The sequence below is a fragment of the Lissotriton helveticus genome, chromosome 3_1 (assembly GCF_964261635.1).
Source record: "Lissotriton helveticus chromosome 3_1, aLisHel1.1, whole genome shotgun sequence".
NCBI lineage: Eukaryota > Metazoa > Chordata > Amphibia > Caudata > Salamandridae > Lissotriton > Lissotriton helveticus.
Genome location: NC_136061.1, coordinates 2,084,086,461 through 2,084,108,453, shown reverse-complemented (window position 1 = coordinate 2,084,108,453; position 21,993 = coordinate 2,084,086,461). Strand labels below are relative to the sequence as shown.

The window sequence follows — 21,993 nt, the reverse complement described above, 5'->3', positions numbered from 1 at the left end:
TGTGACTGGCCAACGTCAGCTTTGTATGTATGTGTTTGTCTTTTTTATACAGCTAACCTAGGTGGGGGAAACACACGCACGCATATACATTTTTAGGCACAGTGAATTCCGGTTACAGTACTCCACAGGAGATCACATGTTCGAATGACTTTGGTCCAAACCTATATAAATTAGAAAGTGCGTTTTCCAAATTGCGATTCTTCCCGATTAGAAATTAGTTAAGCAAAACATGCACTCAGCATGGATGTTAGTCAGGCTGTAAACATTTGAATGTGAATAATAAAAACATAAAAGCTTTCTGAAGAATCAAACAAAAAAGAAAAAAGAAACTTGAACAACTTGATTGGACTTTCTTACTTATTATTTTTCTCCAGGGTGCACGGCTTTATTTATGAAATTGTGTTATCTGCATGACAGCTATCCAGGAGCGGCACAAAATTTCAGGGACGGGTGAGGTGTGAGTTCAAGTATAAATCGAAGACAACTCAGCAGGCAGAAACAGGCATTCAAGGCTCTTTTTACAAGCTCGTTGTCTGCAGCTCATGCCCACCCCTAACTGGGAAAAGTCCCGAATTAATGTATGCTCTGTAGTTAGTACAACTTCAGATAAAAAACGAAGGCCTAGACCCAGCGGCGCAGCTTGGGTCGCCAGCACCCGGGCCAAGGCAAGTATTGCACCACCTAACCCGTGGATCGTTAGCACTTGCTGGTGCAACGCCCCTCTGCTCCCCCACCCATAACCCCCTGCCCCCAAACGCTACGCCAGTGCATAGGCCTGTTCTGTGCCTGTATAACACTAAAACAGGATCACAGTACAGGCCAAGGTGATTATGGTTCCACAGGCAAAATAGGAGAGCATCATTGAGGAAATAGGCCAGAGCACTGTGTTACACACATTCACAACGCTAAATGAAAAGGCCCTACCAATAGGAGACATTAATGTAGCATTAAGTTGCAGACGAAGCTAAATTAACAAGTATTGCCTAAGTGAATATGTCTGTGTTTATTGTATGGACGTTTGCAGTATAATCACATTAAAGTAAGACAAATAAAAAAAAAGTGTTCTATACTGTAAGCTACATTGCCTTTGATTCTGTCCTGTTTTTGTTTCTATGCCACTGAAAGGCCAAGAGCAAGGTGAATGCTGTCATCATAGCCATGCTTTAGTTTATATGATATAGAAAGAAAGGAAGAACAATAATGAATGCTAACTTGTCACGTGATCTTATTTTCCCATAGAAACAAAAAGTGGACTGTATTGAAGGTAAGGCAGCCTTCCGTGAAGTCCACCTTTAGTTTCCATGAAAAGAAAAAATAGCCATCCTTTTAGCACTTAGTAGAAGACGCCTGCATGAAAGGAAGGGTGTGAGCAATCACAGGGGCCTGAGGTGAACAAGAAACATACATGGGAAAGAGGAAGGAACAGTCAGAAATATACAAGAGGATGACAGGCTGGGGCATGAGGCGCAACCAGAGAAAAGGTAACAGAAACGAGCGGCTACAACAAGGGAATGCCCCGGTTACTTACCGGTAATCTTCATTACTCCGAGTCCATGTCTTCCTCGCCACAGTAATATACATATGAGCCTCCGGCTCCACACAGAACTCCAAGTAAATTAAAAGAGCAGCGCTCTAGTCTCCCCTCCCTCCTCCAATAGGGCCCCAGAGGCTTCATCCAATCCTATAAAAGGATACAGAACAACCAGCCCAGCCTGAAAAACCAAGCCACAAACATGAAGCCACCACCAGGGCCGGGAGGGAAGGGAAACTATACTGTGGCGAGGAAGACATGGACTCGGAGTAATGAAGATGACCGGTAAGTAACCGGGGCATTACCTCCTCGTCCTGTCTTCCTCGCCACAGTAATATACATATGAGCCGATACCAAAGCAATCAGCTTCATGTAAGGAAACAGACCACACCATCAGTGCAGCAAAACATATTTTAATACACAGAGGCACAACAACCCAAAAAATGGACAACCTCTTAAGGCACCCCAGCAGATAAAACAGAAGATGCAAAAGAAACAGAACCCCCACCCCCAATCTGGAGGCGGTAATGTGACATGAAGGTATGCGGAGAAGACCATGTAGCAGCCCTACAAACATCCTCCATAGACACCCCTTTGAAAGAAGCCCAGGATACAGCAACAGACCCGGTGGAACGACCCTGAACAGGAAGAGATGGAACCACAGAGACCGAAGCATAAGCCAAAAGAATGGCTTCCTTAATCCACCGACTGATCGTGGACAGGGAGGGCTTCAGACCCTGACGTGACAAACCATAATTCACAAACGAACAGTCAACCTTACAAAAGGAAGAAGTGTGAGACAAGTAAATCAGCAAGGCACGACGAACATCTAAGAGGTGCAAAAGGGACTCCTCAGCCGAGGAGGGATCAGGACAAAGAACCGGAAGAACCACCTCGGCAGACCGGTGAAAAAAAGAATCCACCTTAGGAACAAAAGTGGGATGAGGGCGCAAGACCACACGGTCCGCCAAAACCAACAAAAACGGGGCAGAACGAAGGAAAGCACCCAACTCACCCATACGCCTGGCAGAGGCAATCGCCACCAGAAACACCACCTTGAGAGTCAAAAACTTCAAGTCCACAGACTCCAAAGGTTCGAAAGGAGCCAACTGCAAGGAACGCAAAACCAAAGGCAGGTCCCAAGGAGGAGGACACATGATAGGACGGGGGCGCTGGAAAGAAAGAGACTTAAAAAGTCGAGCAACCAACGGAGAAATGGAAACCAAAGGCAGGACATGAAATGCCCGAATGGCGGCCCACTGAGCCCGAAGGGTCGAAATGGCCAATCCCAACACAAACCCATCGTTCAGAAAGTCCAGAATGCGAGCCGGATCCAAAGAATCCAACGACAGCCCATGATCAACACACCAAGAAGCAAAATGATCCCAATGCTTGGCGTAAGACTTAAGCGTAGAAGGCCTCCGGGACTGCTGAATGACACCAGCCACAGCCACCGAACAACCCTCACGCATCAGAGACTCCCTCTCAAGAGCCAGGCCCGCAGACCCAGGGAACGGAACACAGGCAGAGGAAGAAGAGGACCCATCAGAGGATACGGCACGAACGGCAAGGGCCACCCCGGAGACACAGCCAATTCCTTCAGAAGGGGAAACCAAGGGCGACGCTTCCAACAAGGAGCAATCAGAAGCACCAACGACCCCTTCCTCTTGATCTTCTGTAACACAGCTGGAAGCAGGGGAACAGGGGGAAATGCATACAGCAGACCCTCCGGCCAAGGGAACGAAAGGGCGTCCACCCTCCAGGCGTCCCGGCAAGGCATAATCGTGCAAAAACAACGGGTCTGGGCATTGTCCTGGGAGGCAAACAGGTCCACAATCGGACAACCAAACATCACCTGCAACCTCCTGAACATCCACCTCGTGAGAGACAAGGACCCCATGGAAGGAAACACCCGGCTCAGACAATCCGCCACAATGTTCTCCGCACCAGGCAGGTAGATGGCAGACAGGGACTCCAGATGCACCTCCGCCCAAGAACCAATCCGACGAGCCAGGCAACTGAGGGAGCGAACCCTGCACCCCCTTGATGGTTCACATAAGACATCACAACCTGATTGTCCGTCCGGATTTGCACGTGGTGACCCTGAACAAGATCTGAGAAGTCCAACAGACCCAGAAGGACGGCCTTCAGTTCCTTGTAGTTGGAGGAACATGACAAAACCGACCGAGGCCAAATCCCTTGAGTCGCCGAAACCCCCAGAGTAGCACCCCATCCCAGCAGGCCGGCATCGGTAGTGACCACGCGGGTGGGAACAATCATAAAAGGGCGGCCCTTGGACAGATGACCCACGTCCAACCACCAACTCAGGACCACCCGAACCTCCTCCGACATAGGAACCAGAACATCCATATTGAGGGAACAGGGGTCCCAATGCGACAAAATGTGGGACACCACCGGGTACATATGGAGGCGAGCCCACGGCACCGTCAACAATGAAGCCGACATCAGACCCTGAACTCGTAACCACAGGCTCACAGGATGAGAAACCCCCACCAACAGGGAACGAACAGCAGACATCAGGGACAAAACACGGGGAGGGGGCAGGAACACCATCCCCAACTGAGTCTTGAACAGAGCCCCAATGAAAGTCAATTCTTGTGCAGGAACCAGGGAGGACTTCGGCACATTCACGAGGAACCCATGATGCGTCAGGACATGGCACACCTTCTGGACATGCAACTCCGCCTTAGGAAGAGAAGAAGCAGAAATTAGAATGTCGTCCAGATAAGGAAAAACACTAACTCCCTCTCCATGCAAATGTCCAATAAGAGGAGCCAGAATCTTAGTAAAGATCCGGGGAGCAGAGCAGATCCCAAAAGGCAATACCTGGAATTGGTAATGACGACCCTGCACACAAAACCGGAAAAACTTCTGAAAGTCTGGATGAAGAGGAACATGAAGGTAAGCATCCTTTAGGTCTATCGATGCAAGGAAATCCCCCTGAGAGATCAGAGGAAGGATCAAGGGAAGGGAAACCATCTTGAACCGCAGGTGAGGGATGAAAGTATTCACCCACTTCAGGTCCATCACCGGACGAAGATCCCCGGTGCGCTTGGACACCAGGAAAAGTATCGAATACACCCCTTTTCCCAACTGATCGCTGGGCACAGGAACGATCGCCTTCTTGACCACCAGGGAAGCAATGCCGTCCAAAAGCGCCAATCGTTTTACAGGATCTCTGGGACAAGGAGTGGCCCTGAAACAGTCTGGGGGCGTCCGGGCAAATCCAATGCGCAAACCCTCCGAGATCACCTGAAGCACCCATTGGTCTGACACAGTCTCCCGCCAAGAGTCCAGGAAGCAAGTGAGTCGACCCCCAACCGGACCCACACCAGGAGCGACCCTGTCAGGATTTGGAAGCAGGAGCGGGGAGGCAGAAGCGCCGGAGAACCGGGACTTATCAAAGGAGGGAGCACCCCGGCCACGCCCCCGTCCACGAAAGGGCTGACCAGCCCGACCCCTTTTCGAGGTACCAAAAGACTGCTGCGAACCAAAGGCACGGAACCTGCCAGGACGGTCAGGAGCAAGCAGTCTACGGTCCTCCGCCGTCTTCTTCACCATGTCGTCAAGAGACGAACCAAAAAGTTTAACCCCAGAAAAAGGGATCTTCATAAGCAAGTTTTTCTGTGCAGCATCAGCCTTCCAGGAATGGAGCCACAATTGACGCCTCGCAGCCACAGATGAACCGGCCGCAGAAGCAGCAGCCCCCAGAGAATCAAAGGAGACATCCGACAGCAGACGAACCTGCTGCTCCATCATCGCCAGGGTAGAAGAAACATCCTCCCCTTGGTCCAACAACTCAGACAGAGACTGAAAATCCTTAAGCAAGGACTGGATAGTGTAAGACGAATAGGCCGCAGCCCGTATAGAAAAATTGGCAGCCGCAAAAGTGCGTTTCACAGCACCATCCACCTTACGGTCAACCGGGTCAGTAGGAGAAGAGTCCTCCGAGACAACGGACCCATGTGAAGACATGCTCGCCAACAAAGAGACAACCTTCACGGAGGCAGGGTAATTCACCGCAAAATTCTGAAGAGGGTACCTCTTACTCAAGAAACGAGGAAAGGAACCTTTGTCAACATCCTTCCATTCATTCTCCAGGACCTTCAAGACAGAGGAATGGAGAGGCAAAGAATCAGGCTCGGGACGACGATATTGCGAAAACAGATCGTCCTCCAGAGGCATCACAGAAGCAGGGAACACCAAGTTTTCGCGAATGTGGCTCAGCACCTCCTTCAGGTCGGCACCTTGCACAAAGCGACCCCTGACATCAACCTCCTCCTCATTCTCAGAATCAGCATCCGCAGCAGCGCCATCAACCCTCGCCTTTTTAGGAGGAGGGACAGGAACATGACCCTGCAAAGCAGCAGAAACAGCAGTATGTATCATTTGCTGCAAAACTTCCATAGAGGGAACATGCACCCCCGAACCGGAAGCCACGTCCAAAGGATCAGGAACATTCACGTTAGAAGAATCCATGACCGACAGCCAAGTGAAAGCAAACCAACACAGGCATAACGAAGAACAGCCAGGTAAAGTAGGACCCCAGGTTGCTAGGCAACCCAACAAACTCCACCCGGACTGAAGCCGAAGGCAATAAAGCATCCTGAAGAGCCGCGCGCCGCAGTAGGAAGAGGCCCAGACCGCAGCGCGCCAAGCCCAATCAGCCCCTCAAAGCGCCTCCCGCTCTGCAGGAAACGAAGAGGTAGGAAACTCCGCCGGCGCGCAGACCGGCATCAGGTAAGGCCGTAGACCGTTAATAACACCACGTAAGCTCCCGGCTCCCTGAGATCCCGCACCCGGCCGTGCAACGTCCGCTCAGCAGGACGCGCGGCCGGGAAAGGAAAGTAAAATGAAAAACGGCAATTATCACCCAAGCGTCCCGCTCAGGAAGAGAAAGATCCCAAAACAGAACCAAACCAGCCGGCAAACAAAACCACGCAAGTCCGCTGAAGCAGGACACGAGGCAGCCAGGCAATAGAAGGGGGAAACAAAAACAAAGACTAAAACGAAGGACATGAAATATAGCAAAAACCAACATAAGGAAACAGTATACATCAAACTAACTTCCCCCAACTAGATACCACAGGACAAGGGGAACCGCTAAAGCAGGAACCCCGTCCCACTCACCTGACCAGCAGGGAAAACACAGCACTCGGAGAAGTGCAGAAAAAAAGAACAGGCTGGGCTGGTTGTTCTGTATCCTTTTATAGGATTGGATGAAGCCTCTGGGGCCCTATTGGAGGAGGGAGGGGAGACTAGAGCGCTGCTCTTTTAATTTACTTGGAGTTCTGTGTGGAGCCGGAGGCTCATATGTATATTACTGTGGCGAGGAAGACAGGACGAGGAGGTAATGATTAGCACAAAAAGGAAAGAGGGAGAGAGTGTGGAATAAGTGGGGGTAGCATGCAGCAAAAATGAGCCTGAAGACACGAGAGTGGGAAAATGGAGGGAACCCTCAGGAGCGAACAGAGAGAGCTATAGTTGAAAAGAACTCCATCATACTGTTCAGTGCAAGCACTGGCAGTGGAAAGACACAATATCACAACCAATCGCATCAGAAAAAAGAAAAATACTCCTTGGGAGAAGTCAATGGCTGAGTGGTGAGCCAAACGTCCACTGAAAGTATATTGCAAACAAACAGCTGTTCAAAACACAGACCTCAAAAATCGAATTTTACTGTCCTAGGATCATAGTGCGTATTTTTTCACCAGTATCACAGACACTGATTATTTTCCTGCACTTGTGATAGCTGCAAAGTCACTCACAACACCTGTACAGTTAAACTATATTCAATTAATATAACTAACTATATATTTTGTTTTTCTCTGAAATAGAAATATCTCAAGAAACAGGTACAACCATTGTTCCAGCATTTTAAAAGGTTAACAAATAACTGGACAGTGCTCCCGGATGGACCGATGGCACAGTAAGTTTTGCGAGAGAAATGTTTGCTTTCTCACTATTGCTACGATTGGGGTCTTATAGGCTCGCATGGTATTCTGACTACTCTACCAGAAAAACAGGATTTTTGTACTCTAAAATGTGGGGGTGAGGGCTGGCCCAGTTAATGTGGATGCATTTGGGGGATTGGACCTTAGGAGAAGGCGGAGCTGAAAGCACTTTGGCTGCCTGTCAGAAGAGTAAATGTTATTATCTTTTTACGTCTGGGTAGGGGGTCGCTATTTTCCTACCACAGAGGACCGCAACCGCAATGGCCTGGGAGTTGGGAATTGCTAGAAACTATGAACAAAGTGAAATAATGTTGCATACAGTGCTGTGTTCTGTTGCTTTTCTTTAATGAAATGAACTACCTTCTTTCAGTGCTCGGTTACTCAAAGTCTTAAGTAGGCCTGGTGAAATTTAAACGACGCAACATCTAATTTCAAGAATTTCACATTATGCTTCCTTTGTGAAATTCCTTCATCTACACCATTAGGTCACGTTGTGTAATCACGTCGCAATTCGGGCACTATTATAGCACAGGAACAAAGCAAATAAACAGAATGGGAGCAAATAATGATGCGAGGACACATGTCACACCAAAATATCTCACTGAATGATGAATTTACATGTTTTGGAATTATGCTTTGTTTCACATAATTTTCCTGAAATTTCACGTAATTACACAAAAGCATATTAAACAAATATTGCACACTGTATTCATTCAGTCGGTTAAGCTTTATTCGATTATAAAATAATCATAAAAGCATATTTAGAAAACAGTAACATCGCATGTTACAGAAAGATAGGAAACCACAAAATGATGGAATAAGTTATACAGTGAAAAATCATACGTCAGAATAGATTTTCTACACTTAAAAACAGACTTTAAAAACAACGAAACAGATAAAATTACAAATTCTTCCCTAAGGGATTGCATGACTATGAATGCAGGACGGCATTGTCACAGGCCTAGTGCTCTAAGCAGCGGGAGAATCCACCTTTTCCTCTGGACTGAATAAAATTTACAGAAGAATAATACATGCATGGTGGATTGTGCTAACAAATCGTCGCATGGGCATTTAGACAGCTGCCTAGACCAATCGTTAATTCCTGGAAAACTAAGCGACCTATGGGCAATGCCCCATGCTGAAACGTGTTAGTAAAAATCTTTCAAAGTCAGAGGATACAAAAGTAAAATACGACTGCATCTTAAAAGTAGTCAGGATGTTTTGGTGGACAAGAACAGATATTTGTAATATCTCTGTATTTAATCTAATGTTTTCTAGATCCTGCAAACAGCTGAGGTTAAAAACTTTCCTATTTACCAGCCGCGGGCCGTGGAGGGAGTTACGGTGGGGCAGGGAGGCGGGGAGGGGGAGGGGCAGGGTGGAAGGACCTAAAAACTGGCATATGGATAATTGCAGGTAAGTACACAATTTAATTAATAAAACGAAATTCGTAGCGCGCACTGCATCGCAAAATGCGATGCTGTGCGCGCTACGAAATTCGTTTTAATAATTAAATTGTGTACTTACCTGCAATTATCCATACGCCAGTTTTTAGGTCCTTCCACCCCGCCCCTCCCCCTCCCCGCCTCCCTGCCCCACCGTAACTCCCTCCACGGCCCGCGGCTGCGATTTACTTTATTCAAGGTATTGGGGTTATCAAAATATTCTTGATGTCCTAATTTACAAAAGAATTCCTGTCATTCCTGAGCCAACTTATATGTGATACCTCCATCTAACCCAGAGTAATCAATAATCATTTGTCGATTTAAACAGTCTTCTCTGAAGTTCAAATATGATGCCAGATATACCTAACTCCAAATGGCAATTGAAAGTAGAGACACTAACCGGGACCGCAAGCAGGTATCTAAGAAATCTGTTTTCGGCCCTTTGTAGAGATGTCACATCTACATGTCCCCAAATACCTGCTCCATAGGTCACTATTGCAACACATTTAGCCTTGGAAATTTGAAGTAGTTCTGAGGGAGGGCGTCTGCCCAATTTCTTGCTAAAATTAACCAGGGCTGCCAGTGACTTTGAGAATAACAGTCTCCTTAAATTAACAGCCTGTGTCCACGTGCCAGTATGATCAAATAAGACCTCCAAGTATGAAAAGGTATTAGCGCAGTCTAGATGATTCTTTTCTAAGAAGAACGTGCAACACTTCTTTATCTCTCTGGGGCACATTTTAAAATCAATGTTTTGGATGCATTTACTGTAAGGCCCAAGTTGGACATAAAGTTCACAAAACTAGTTAAAACCTTCTGGAGGCTATTCGGAGGGCAGGCCATAAGCACCACGTCATCCGCATACATAAGCACAGAAAGTTAGCGCTTCACTACCGCCGGGAGGTCCTGGCACCCATCTCTCATCACCTGGTCTAAGTTATAATTATAAAAGGTAAAAAGAAAGGGTGCCAGGGCACACCCCTGCCTTTCTCCTCTTCCGACAGTAAAGGAATCTGTGCACTCACACCCTGTCCCGAATTGGACCCTGGCCCTTGCCCCAATATAAAATTGTCTCCTTAATGATACCAGGGATGAATCCATGCCCAACCTCTCCAAAATCGGCCATAGTTTTTTATGGATGACACAGTCGAAGACCAGAGACAAATCCACAAAGGCCAGGTAGAGAGGGCCCCTTTTTGCCTTAGTATATTTGGCAATAGTTAATTCTAAATGTAGGCACTATGGTGCCAAGCCCTTGCGAAATCCATATTGTATATTACTTACAATAGAATAATTATCTGCTCAGTCCTGCAATCTAAAAAGGAGTACTCTTCCAATTATGTTGACCGTGGAGTCTAAAGGCAAGATAGGCCAATAGCAAACTGGGTTGTGCCTATCCCCCTTTTTAAAAATCGGAACCAGAATCGTTTCACTCCAAGTGGGAATAAGGCTGGTCGAGATCCAGGCATTAATAACTTTTGTTAAAATGGGTCCCCAAAAAGTAATATTATGTTTGAAAATGTCCATGGGGATGCCATCAGGGCCTGGGGCCTTACCACTCTTGCTCATTGGGATTGCCTCCTCAATTTCATTAAGATCTAATTTAAGATGTGAATGGTAATTTACAGTCTGGTATTCTACCCTAACTTCCGCCAAATCATTACTACTGGTTTCAGGACAGGGTGCAGAGTATAATTTAGAAAAGTGATCAACCCAATAACCCTTAGAAACCGCTATCTCTATAGTTGCCCTCCCTGGATCAGCTAAAAAGGGAGCATTGACCGCTTTCCAAAACGCTGAAGAATCTTTCAATTCTGATGCACGTCTCAGGGCACCCCATGCCTCCTCCTTTAAAAACAATGTCCTTGCTTTTGAGGTACATCTATAAGCCCTTCTGACTTCTTTTACACTGTAGTCATAATTATGAACTTAATTGTGACATTGGCCCATTAGTTTATTTGTTCTTATGTGATCCAAGTGTTTCTATGCAGCTTCAGTGCTTGTGCTAGAGGGTTACTTTCAGGAGCAGGCAGAAGTTTTAGGTATGCCTGCAAAGCTAGTCAAATCATGGCTGGACAAACTTGTGACGTTTTCCGAGCTTGTCTGACTTCTTTTCAGCCCTGGATCATGGGATCTTGGGATACACTATGCTTCATGGGAAGAACAGCCTGCCTGCACCAGGAAATGCTGAGGATGGTCACTGTGACACCCCCTGCACAGGGAAGAGATGCAGCAATGAGGATGCAAACACTAGGGTTGGAGAGTAGTTGCCTGACAGGAGTAGCTCAGGTTGTGGCAGCACCAGTGGGAGGGGAAAGGCTGTGGAGTGCAGAGTTGGTCATTGGTGGGAGGGCACAGCCTGCTGGCTGGTGCCTGGAAAAGTCGACTCGTGACTGCCACTGAGCAGAGGTAGTTCTCTCACTGCTCGACCTGAGCAACATTTTAACCGCATGCGCGATAGCGGTTTTCCCGCTGCGCGCTGGTTTTTTTAAAAAGCCGCTATACATGACGAGCTGAGCTCGTCATGAGCATGCGAGCGGCACAACTCATGACGAGCTCAGCTCGTCATGAGCGCGGAAGGGGTTAATTACGGTAGCGCAAATGGCGTAATTTCAGGAGCTTCATGGTATGCTTGACACACTAAATTCCCCAAATTGTGCCCTTACTCTATGTTGTGTAATTATAGCACATGAGTACAGGAGCAAGGTAAACATCCAGAATATCAGTATCTGTCATTTGCTCCACTTCTGTTTTTAGCACTGTTGTTAACACAAAATGTATACATGAACCCAAATAGAATGCATTCTGCACTAAAATATAGCACTATATGTCCAATGTGCTTTTTACAGAATTACAAGTATTTTCACATAAGATAATTTCCCCTAAATTTAACATAATTGTGCAAAAGGAAATAGCGCAAATTTCACACACATCGACATACTGCCTGGTGTAAGCCTTTATTGCAGTGGGAAGTTTCCCAGTGCCACAAAGTTCCACGGAAACTGTCGCTTTAAAAACACCCACTATTTTGAAAGCCTTTTACTTTGTGAGGCTTGCAAAATGTTAATTTCAAATGTCAAAGTTTTGTGTCTGTGTATTTCGCAACGTCACACCCCTAGTCACTATACCCATCTCATTCTATTTTTTCCTTGGCAACTGCTGAATTGATCATAAGCCCCTAGTTTTCCACCCCCACTGCGATGCTCTAGAGCTTTGTATAAATGACAGGCACACATTCTCATGAGAGAGGAAACCAGCAATCATTCATTATGAGTGGTCTTTTATTTTAAATCCCTACTTATTTCAATTGGCTTAAGTGCACAGTAAAACATAGTTGCTTGCCCCAAAACCCTTTTTGCGTGTCTGTGCTGTTTGATTTGCTGGTCAAATGTTTGTAAGAGAAATTAAGAATATTGTTGTCAGGTCGATGAGATAATGGATCAATAAAGGTTATGTATAATGTATTAGTCTCAATGTTCTGCCGGAGGCCACATAGTTACTTATATACAAAAGCACTATTTTTGAAGAAATTGCAATGATCAATAGAAGACGACTCCACTGTGATCTGCCTTGTGCGTGACCTGTGGCAAAGCTAGAAGTTTTGCCGCCCATGGCGGTCCCTGCGTTTGCCGCCCATGGGCCTCCTCCCCTGCCCGATCCCTCTATACCACGCCACTGTGCGTGACTTACAATTTCCTAGATTATCCGGCCTTTAAGAGGCACTAGGGCCCTGATTACGAGTGGCATCTTAGTTCTGATGGGGACAGTAACAGCAGCGTATGTAAAACAATAGCACACCTGGGTCTAGACAAAATTGATTTGAAAACGGGATAACCTAGTCACTAGGTATCACAGTGCAAGGAGGTTCCCGATGATGAAGCATTCCACAACATGGGTGAGGATAATCGTCCCTTTAAAGAAATCATCCATCTAGGCTAGGTAATTCTGCTTTCAATTTTTTTTGTCTAGACTCAGGTGTTCTATTGTGTTACATAGTTTTATATTGGGAAGTTAACTCCTGCTGGTCACTGTATATCCTCGAGCCCTCTTTCTGTGTTTTGTTGACTAACAGCAGATACTGGCCACATCAGAATTGGGAAATCTGAGAACACCACACATCTGTTAACTTTCATCTTGAAATTTTGGCATCCAAAAGCAGTTGAATTTTCAAGTGAAAGTCTGGTCAATAATGAGTAATACTATCTACAATCTCACAGAACAAACTGATGTATAATTAACTATTGCTTTGTTGGTTATTTCACATGATGGATCACTGCGTTGTCTGAGCATGGAAGATCAGTAACAAGAGGGTAGTATCTATGAGAGGTATTGGGAACTCACTGAGTTTCACTCCGTGGAATTCCTGCTAAGTAACATAATAACTCTGCAAGATTCCATAGACTTCCGCCAATGGTTGGAAAATGGACAGCTTGTGCTACAATTTAGTGCTGAAGGTGCCAAGAGTGCTTAAATCAGCACTAACTGTACCATGTGTTGTGCAAAAGCTTGCAGCTATTTGAGCTGATTTTGCTGTAGCTCCAGAAGAAAAGCAGCAGCAAATGTACTTAAAACAAAACCCTCTGACCATGTTAGAAAATCACTCTAGGAGACACCATAATCTGGCTAGTGCTCGCCAGCTTGCATTTTCTGGAGCCTAGCAGGAGAAAAATTGTACCACACCGCTATTCGTGGATTTTGGTCAGAACCATGGGGCATATCACCAAGGATTAGCGATATTTATCGCTAACGAGGCTTACCAACGAATTTTTTACCGCTAAGCATCGCCGGAAATTATTGCAGAGATAACTTGCTATTAGCAAGGTTTATCTCAGAAGTGATAAAAATCCTCACGCTAACTGCCAAATGAGAGATTATCGCTGGAAAACCAACGATAATCTCTCGAAGTGTGGCGTTAGCTTGATGATAGGGGCTCACAAACTTAGCCATGATATCCACCTTCCATAGGATATCATGGCTAAGTCAGGAAAATACCAGGTGTAAAAAAAGCAGCGCTTATCACTAACAGGGTTAGCGAAATCCTTGATAATAGGAGAAATGTCGCTTAACAACATTTCTCCTATTATTTTTCTCTGGACAGCCCCCTTTGCATCTCATTAGAGATGCAAGGGGAAGCGTAGAGAAAAAGGGTGCTAACATGCGAATTTGCGTGTTAGCACCCTGTTCCTGATAGGGATATAATTTTATCTCCGCTTTCTTGGCTTTTAAAGCCAAAAAAGCGGAGATAAATCCCTTGATAATATGCCCCTATGTGTTAAAGTTACAGTAACACGGAGTGACTAAAATACAGGCAATTCCTTAGGCGGAACGAAACATTCCGCCTCCCCTCAGCACTAATACCTTCATAGCCCTCACTGAATCACAAGCGCCGGGAAACCCTTTGTTGGGTAGCTGTTTGCGCTATACAAAATATATAAATAAAAATAAATAAATAGCAGTACAATGAGCAGCACATAACTAAGCACCACCGATCGGTTATGCAGGTTTGTGCATTGTTCATCACTTTATTTTTCAGCACCCCTGAATACCTGAGTAACACCATAATGCAATTGGTAGGCATCAGGGATATTTAACCCCTTCCGTGCTCATGACGAGCTGAGCTCGTCATGAGTTGCGCCGCTCGCATGCTCATGACGAGCTCAGCTCGTCATGTAACGGGGCTTTTGGAAAAAAGCCGCACAGCGCGAAAATAGCGGCCACACGCATGCGGTTAAGAAGCACTTAGATGTAGAACCGAATCATCCTAGCATATAATAGTATTAGTTTTTATTGATAAGTATTTTCTGGTACAGTTTGGATTTCTACTTGTGCATCATATTGTGTATGATTTACACAGCAGCAAACTACTTGAGTTATTGTTTTGTAAGATGCACTCAGCTTTCTTACTTGCATTGAAATGATTTGTTGTTGCAAGATTGTTAGACCTGTTAGTCTTAGTGTAGTCTTTCCCCAAATGTTTTGCCTCTCCTTCTCCATTAAACTGAACTTATTTGTGTTGGTCTTGGGACTCTGTGCACTGTACCACTGTACCAGTGCTAAAGTGTTTGTGCCTACTCCCCTAAAACATAGGCAAATTGGCCTATACTCAATTGGCATATTTAAGTTACTTACAAACCCCTTGTAGAGTGGCATACCATATACTCTGGGCCTTTAAATTAAATGCTTCCAGTGGGCTATTTGTGAATGAAGAGCAGATGCTGCCACATAAACTATGAGCAAGCCTGGGTAATCGCTAAGCGATTATTCTTAAAGCACCGAATGGGTACAATTGTAACAGTAAGGTTTTGTTACAGAATTGTGAAGATGAACACTTGAACCGAGACGGCAAATTCCGCTAATCTGAAGCTGCCACTAGTAGTAAAAAAACTTGAAGATGAACGCCTGAGACAGTTTATTTGGAAAATTCCATCGAGGTGATTGCATAAAATGCTGCCATTCAAGACATTCATAATGCAAACATAAACCAGATGGTCGGCAACACGAGCGATATGGCACTTCCCAAACAGGAATAAGACGACTTTTAATAGGATGTACTGAAAAGCTGAGGCTGTCTGTTAAGACTTTTGCGATATGCACATAATCCTAATGGTCCACACTACGAGCAAATCGGCACGTCTAAAAAGGAAAAGCCAAAAAAAAAAGCAGATTCCCTATTCCTAGCCCTTAAAATAATCCCGTAAATTGCAATGGGATTTAAAACACCCTGGCACGCAATACCAAAGGGCAAAACATTTGTTAAAAACTGAGAGTGCACCACAGGGTTTTGTGTTTGAACCTGAGGGCCAGAATTCAACTCCCTTTGGCCAGCAATCCTTGAATGTTATCCTCATTATTTTATTGATTCAAAGTTGGGTTGCTTTATTAAAATTGACTGGTTGAATTTGAAAAATTGTTCTATTCATTGATTTGTTATTGTCTTGTGTAAATTTGTTGTGATTATGTCCAATTGTTGTGTTTAATTTTGCTATATGGATCTGTCTTTGAATTAAGTGTCTCAACATACCACAAAAATGGGTTAAAGAAAATACATAATAAATTATGTGGATCAAGACATTCAGAAGTTTGGTCTAATAATGCTAATGAGAAACGGCATTCAAAACTAACAGCTAGATCATAATTGTTTCATGTATATTACGGGCCCTTTCTAGCTGTATGAATTGGGGCTAACCACTGCTTGTATAAATAATACCAGTGGGCCTACAACACTTATACTGCCACCTACTTAAGTATTACCTTAAAACATGTCCCAGGCCTGCCACTGCAGCCTGAATGTAGTTGTGTACTGCCATGTCGACTTACATGAAAACTCCTTTGCCAATGCTTGAACGCCCCTTTTATTACATGTAAAAGCCCCTAGGGTAGGCCCTAGGTGAACCTTACAGAGCCCATAGGACAGAGTGATGTGCAATTAAAAGGTTGTTGAAGAAATATCCCTAGGCAACTATCGGTCTATATAATATGTAAGACCTAGTTATACAAACACATAATATTTATAGACTCAGTATACAATCGTAATCAATATAAATTCATTTTATTCATACAAAATCATTTAAAATAACCATTATTGGTTCTGCGATGTGTCGGTGAGGAACATAGATAAGACAATAACATCATAATATGGTCAACAAAATTGACAAAGGTGAATACATACAACAATCATGTGCATATGTCCTATACATATAATCATATAAAGCAAATTACGTGATCAAAAATAAACTAATTAGAATACTACAAAAAATACAATAAACAATAGTGAAAAATCAAAAACAAAATCAATCGAAAAAGTATATGACAGAGTGGCTAATAACTTGATGAGGAATTTTCCTAATAACTATGGGCGTTTCGGCATGCAAGGTGCCTTCCTCAGGCCGGCCACAATAATCCCTATACCTAAAATGAAAAAATGTACATTGAGTTTTTCATTTTAGGTATAGGAATTATTTCAATCAGGGAGTCAACCCTGCAAAGAGGTACCACCTCAGTCCTGGATCCTTGGAAGTGGGCTTAAGTTGCTCTGCCAGCCTCTGTGGATCCAGTGGAACAGGTACATCTTTTCAACAATGTGGAGCAATCTCAAGCAGAACGGATACATCACTGCTGCTACGTGGATCGGAACAGTCGCAAAAACCAGCAGCACCTCCTCTGCTTTTTTAGAGCCGCCACTTTGCAATACATCCTTAGTGCAGGGCCTCGCTCCCTCGTCAACTGCAGCCGCAACAATGAGGCCAGACTGCATCGCAGCTCCTCAGAACCGGTGCCTAGCCTTCACTGTGCAATGTATCCTTGACGCCGAGCTTTGCATCACAAGCCGTTGGCGACAGGATTCTCAATAATGACACATGACCTTGGCTCTTAGCCTCACCGCACCCCAGTACTGACGCATTGCTCTGGCTGCGCAGTGCATTGCTCTGGCTGCGCAATGCAGATCCTCACAACGCCCTGCAAACCAGGATTGCGCCCTATTGCAGGCTGCCTGAACTTATGCCTGCCCCGCAGTCCAGTGTGACCAGATAACCACGGTCTGTGTTTTATGCTTTTTGGTGCTATCTTCACTAAAATCTTTAAACTTGAATATTGCCAGTTCTACTGATCTGTTTGTTTTTGGTCTTCTTTTATTTATTAAAAATAGCTCTATTGTTCTAACGTGGTATGGGATCCCTTTTTTACTATTTACGTGTCCCACAAATACTTTGCATATTGCTTCTAAGTTAAGTAACCTTTGTGCCAACCTACCAGAGGGTTGAGCATAGTTTAATTAAGGGTTGGCTTGGGCCTCACCCTGACAGTTAACCCACAACCCAATTTCTTACAAGGAATCATTTCCTCTGGTTACTGTGCCAGGTCCTGGAATTTTTTTAAAAATTAGTTCTCATTTGGAACTGCATCTAAAACCTGTGGCTATACTTTTAGAGAATTGGGCAAGAAAAATTCCTTGGAAGCACATATTGCACCACAGTCCATGTCCTGAGAGGGTGGAATACAAGTTTGCGAAAGTTCACACTATTCTTAATTTTTTCTTCCAATTCTGTCGATAGTTCTTATTTCAGTCACAAAAGAATTCACAAAACTCAGAAAGCTGTATATTTGAGAAAAGCAAGATTTTCCAGTGGTTCTCTGCGGGTAAAGGACTATACACTCTGTTGAACTTGGCCCTTTTTCCCTGAATTGTTTCGCTTTTCTGGGAATCAACATGTCATGTGGATGTATTTCAAATGCAAATGTTAAATGCTGTGCAATGGCATGAATGGCACAGCCTTTACATATGAAGTATAGGCCATGTGTGGTGGAAGATGCCGTGATACATGCTGCGCAATGGCGTGCGCAGAGTCATTTTCACCATTGTAGAAATGCATCTTTGTAAAACGTCACTTTTGAAATGGACGCCATTTCTGTCTGCTTGTGCCGCCTGACTGAGGTGTTTGAAGTGACAAGGTGCTCTATACTCCCCACAGTGACAGTTGAGGCTGGAACTGCCAGGGACCTTCTAGAAGCTTCCAGCCTTTCTGGTATTTGTAGAGCAGTAGAGATACCATGTGCTGAGAGGGAGGGGACCTGCTGCCAGGGGGTGCCACTGCATGGGCCTGTGTGCTGGCCCCTGAGCCCATCTGTACCCCTCCACAGTCCACAGGGCCAGTGAGAGCCCGCTGCTGGAGTTCAGGCTCCTGTACCTAGAATAGTGCCACGTTACAGGGGATGATGGTTCCGAGGAGCTGCTGTCCTGTACTGATGAGTACCCACTGACCGCTGACCTGGCCTAGCACTGCCTGCCTGCTCTCCTGCCCTAGCGCCTCGTGAGCGCTGCACCTGGGCCCTGACTGCTCCCTAGCACCTGGAAAAGGAGAGCGCTTTGACTGACTGCATAGGAGCACCTTTGACTGCGCCCAGAAGGAGGCGAGGAGCGCAACCTGTTGTCCCTGAGTCTGCTGGTGGGACCTAGCGCCTCGTGAATGCTCCAGGTGGATTACCTGTACCTCCCCTGCCTGCACTCTAGCGCTGTACTGCCCAAGCGCTATATGCAGATGGCCAGTGAGAAGAGAGGAGCGTGGGCCCTATGTCCTTAGGTGGAACCCTTAATCTGTGGCAGGTACCCAGCACCTCGTTAGCGCTATATTCGCATTGCTGGTGAGGAGCGCTACCTGTCATCCCTGAAGCCCCTGGTGGGACTGAACACATCGTAAGCACTATATTCAGGGTGCCTGGGGAAGAGGAGCTGAGGCCTGCAGCGCTGTGCTGTCAAAGCGCTATATTTCAGTTCCCCTGCATGTGTGCTGCATTGTGGTGCTGCCAGAGTGCCTTATTCGCATTGACTGTGCTCTGCTTGCTGCCAAGGCGCTACAACTGTGCCCAGGAGAAGAGGAGCAGACGTCTGCAGCGCCGGTGTTCTAAAGCTCTACGAGGGGATCCCGGCGTGTGGGATTCCCCCCTGCCTGCTTGGTTGACAGTGGGCAGCTGCAACGTATTGGGGGGCATTGTACTCCTCTGAGAAGAGAGAGAGGAGTGAGAGACACTCCTGCCCTGCCCCAGCGCTTTGCGCATTTTGCTTTTGCTGTTTTTGCAGCCATCCCTGACTTTGCGGGATATAGGGCATTTGATCCCCGGAGAGAGGCTATTTGGCCTGGGGCCAGTTTCAGAGTGTTGTGCCCCTGGTTGGGGAGAACTGTGTTTATGCCGGTGAGGCCTATTGCCCCATATGATTTCTTGCATAATATTGTTGCATAATACATTTGTACCTAGGATGATACCTAATGCTTTTCCCTCCGGTTTGCAGTGTTGATTCAGGCCAATGTGACTCTCACAAATGTTTTTATGCCTAATGGGCCTGTGGTTCGTGATAAGGTTTTTCCCCTAATGCTCTTATGCCTAATGGGGTGTTCATGTTTTGATGCTAATGTGGGGTTGCTCAGGATTCCGGCCTAATGGGGGGATTGTGTTTGATGTTCAATGTAACGGATGCTTAATGCGTCTAGATGCCCAAGGTGAATGCTGAAGGTTTTTATCCCCTAGTGCGTGCATTGCTGTGGTCCTGTATACAGTGCTGTACTTGAGCTGAGGTTGCTTATGCCTAAGGTGTTCTACACCTGACGAGAGTGTCCCCTATGTTTCCATGCCTAATGGTTGCGCATAATGTGTTTTTATGCATATTGAGACGCCTCATGCAAGTTTGCCTAATGTCATGTGAGTATGCCTAATGCTAATGCCACTATCGGGCTATGGTGATCTAGGTCTATGCCTGACCCATTATGATTGATGCCTAATGATATTGCAGTTATGCCACAGGTTTAGGCCTAATGTTTTTACGCCTACTGAGAGGCCTCAGGCAAATGTAATTCATGCCTAATACTATTGGGATAATGCCAAGTGCATGGATTTGCCAGTAAGTACTGCCTGCTACCCAGTTATTGCTGAGGTCTTTATCTTTATTCGTTGTACCTTGTGATGATGCTGGCAGCGGCCCGATTGCCCCTGCCCTGTAAATAGTCCCCTTGTGTATTTGTGTATTTGCTGCCTGGTGTCAGGTGGCACCGTGTTCATACCTGTGATGAGATCCTAACGTATTTGGCATAATACATATGCTGTTTTTCACCTAAACTGGTGTGGTCTCTTTTTGTAGTGTGCCTTGTGTGTCGCCTGTGTGTACTGCGCGGATGCTTTACACATTTCCTTCGGAGTTTGGCACGCCCGCTCTGCACCATGCTACCCCATGTCTAACACACTCTGTGAACGGCTGTACCATCCTGGCCTTTTTACTTTTCCACTCTGAGCCTGATAGTTTTCCTCTTCAGTGACTTTGACAATTTGCAAGTCTCCTGAGGCTACTTCAGATTGTTTCTTTCAGCAGAGCACAAGGCTATGCTACTACTGAGGTAAACATATGAGTATGCCAAGCCATTGTAGGGAGTGGATATTGCCCCGTTCTCCAGTCAGTGGGAAAAAGGGCTGGTGCTGCTGAAATACTTGGTATAGGCACATGGATCTTATACCTGTGCTCAAGAGAGAGGGTCTACTAACTGTGTTGTGCAAATCATTCATTCTCCCAGACCTGGCTCCTTCACCTCCTCATGCAATGATCTGGAGGGGTTTGTGTTGTGGTGTGTGCATATTGGGATTGTGTTTCTAATATTACATGCTTGTGCTTTCATGCGGTGTGTGAATACTATCTTGTCATGTTTGGCTGTGGGTCTGCTGCTTGCAGTAACATCGGGGACCTTTAAACTCTTATCTTCACCGGAGAAGCCCTAGAGTTTCACCTTGCCGTCTGTTGCTGCTGATGGTGCAGGCGCCCTGAAAGTTACACTCAGGTGATACTCAGGTGATACTCGGTGTCTCAGAGTGAAATGCTGCTAATCACCTGCAGCTGCTGAGGCATTCTCCATGGCGCTACAAAGTGCTGCCCTCGCGCCCCGCAGCGCTGGAAGCCCCGAGACAGCAAATCGAGGGGTCCCAAATCTGCCAATCCCAAAGCAGGTGGAGCCTCAAGGGTCTAGAGTTTACCACACTACAGAAGGTAATACCATCAAAAATTATTGCAGAGGATTGGTGAGGTCTGACTATTAGGCAGCCATGGGTAAACGCTCCCCCCTGTCGACAAGGCCAACCACAAGGCAGAAAGCTTCCTTGCCAACTCCCACTGCTCAACTGACCGCAATCGATACAATGCTTCAGCGGGCCATAGGAGCAGGGTCCAGCAAATTTGAGCATACTGAGAGACGTCTCTCCCTAACACCGATCCTCCCCCATAGCTCATCACCCACGGAGCCAGAGACTTCGCATTTATCCCAAACACCGAACGTGTTCTTAATATCGGAGTGGCCGGGCTCACAAGAAACCATAGCCCCTGGTAACATCACTAAATCTACTGTGGGAGGTGGGGCAAAAAAGAAGGATGAAAAGCGAAAACAAACAACACACAAGGGAGGAAGGCAGGTGAAACAAACCACCAGGATGGTACCAAATCCGCCTCCAGGTGGACAAGCCACTGAAGAGTGCTGGCAGAAAACTTCGGACCTTCCACCGTGGGCAACTC

General features: G+C 45.9%; 1 protein-coding gene across 1 annotated transcript in view; it reads left to right on the top strand.

The window, feature by feature from the left end:
- The window catches only part of LOC144824116 (aminopeptidase N-like), an 880,577-nt gene that overhangs the window by 526,851 nt on the left and 331,733 nt on the right, over positions 1-21,993 (top strand). Inside the window, exon 16 of the mRNA XM_078683228.1 lies at positions 7,390-7,481. Coding sequence (XP_078539354.1) covers positions 7,390-7,481 — 92 coding nt within the window. The remainder of the gene's footprint in view (positions 1-7,389; positions 7,482-21,993) is intronic.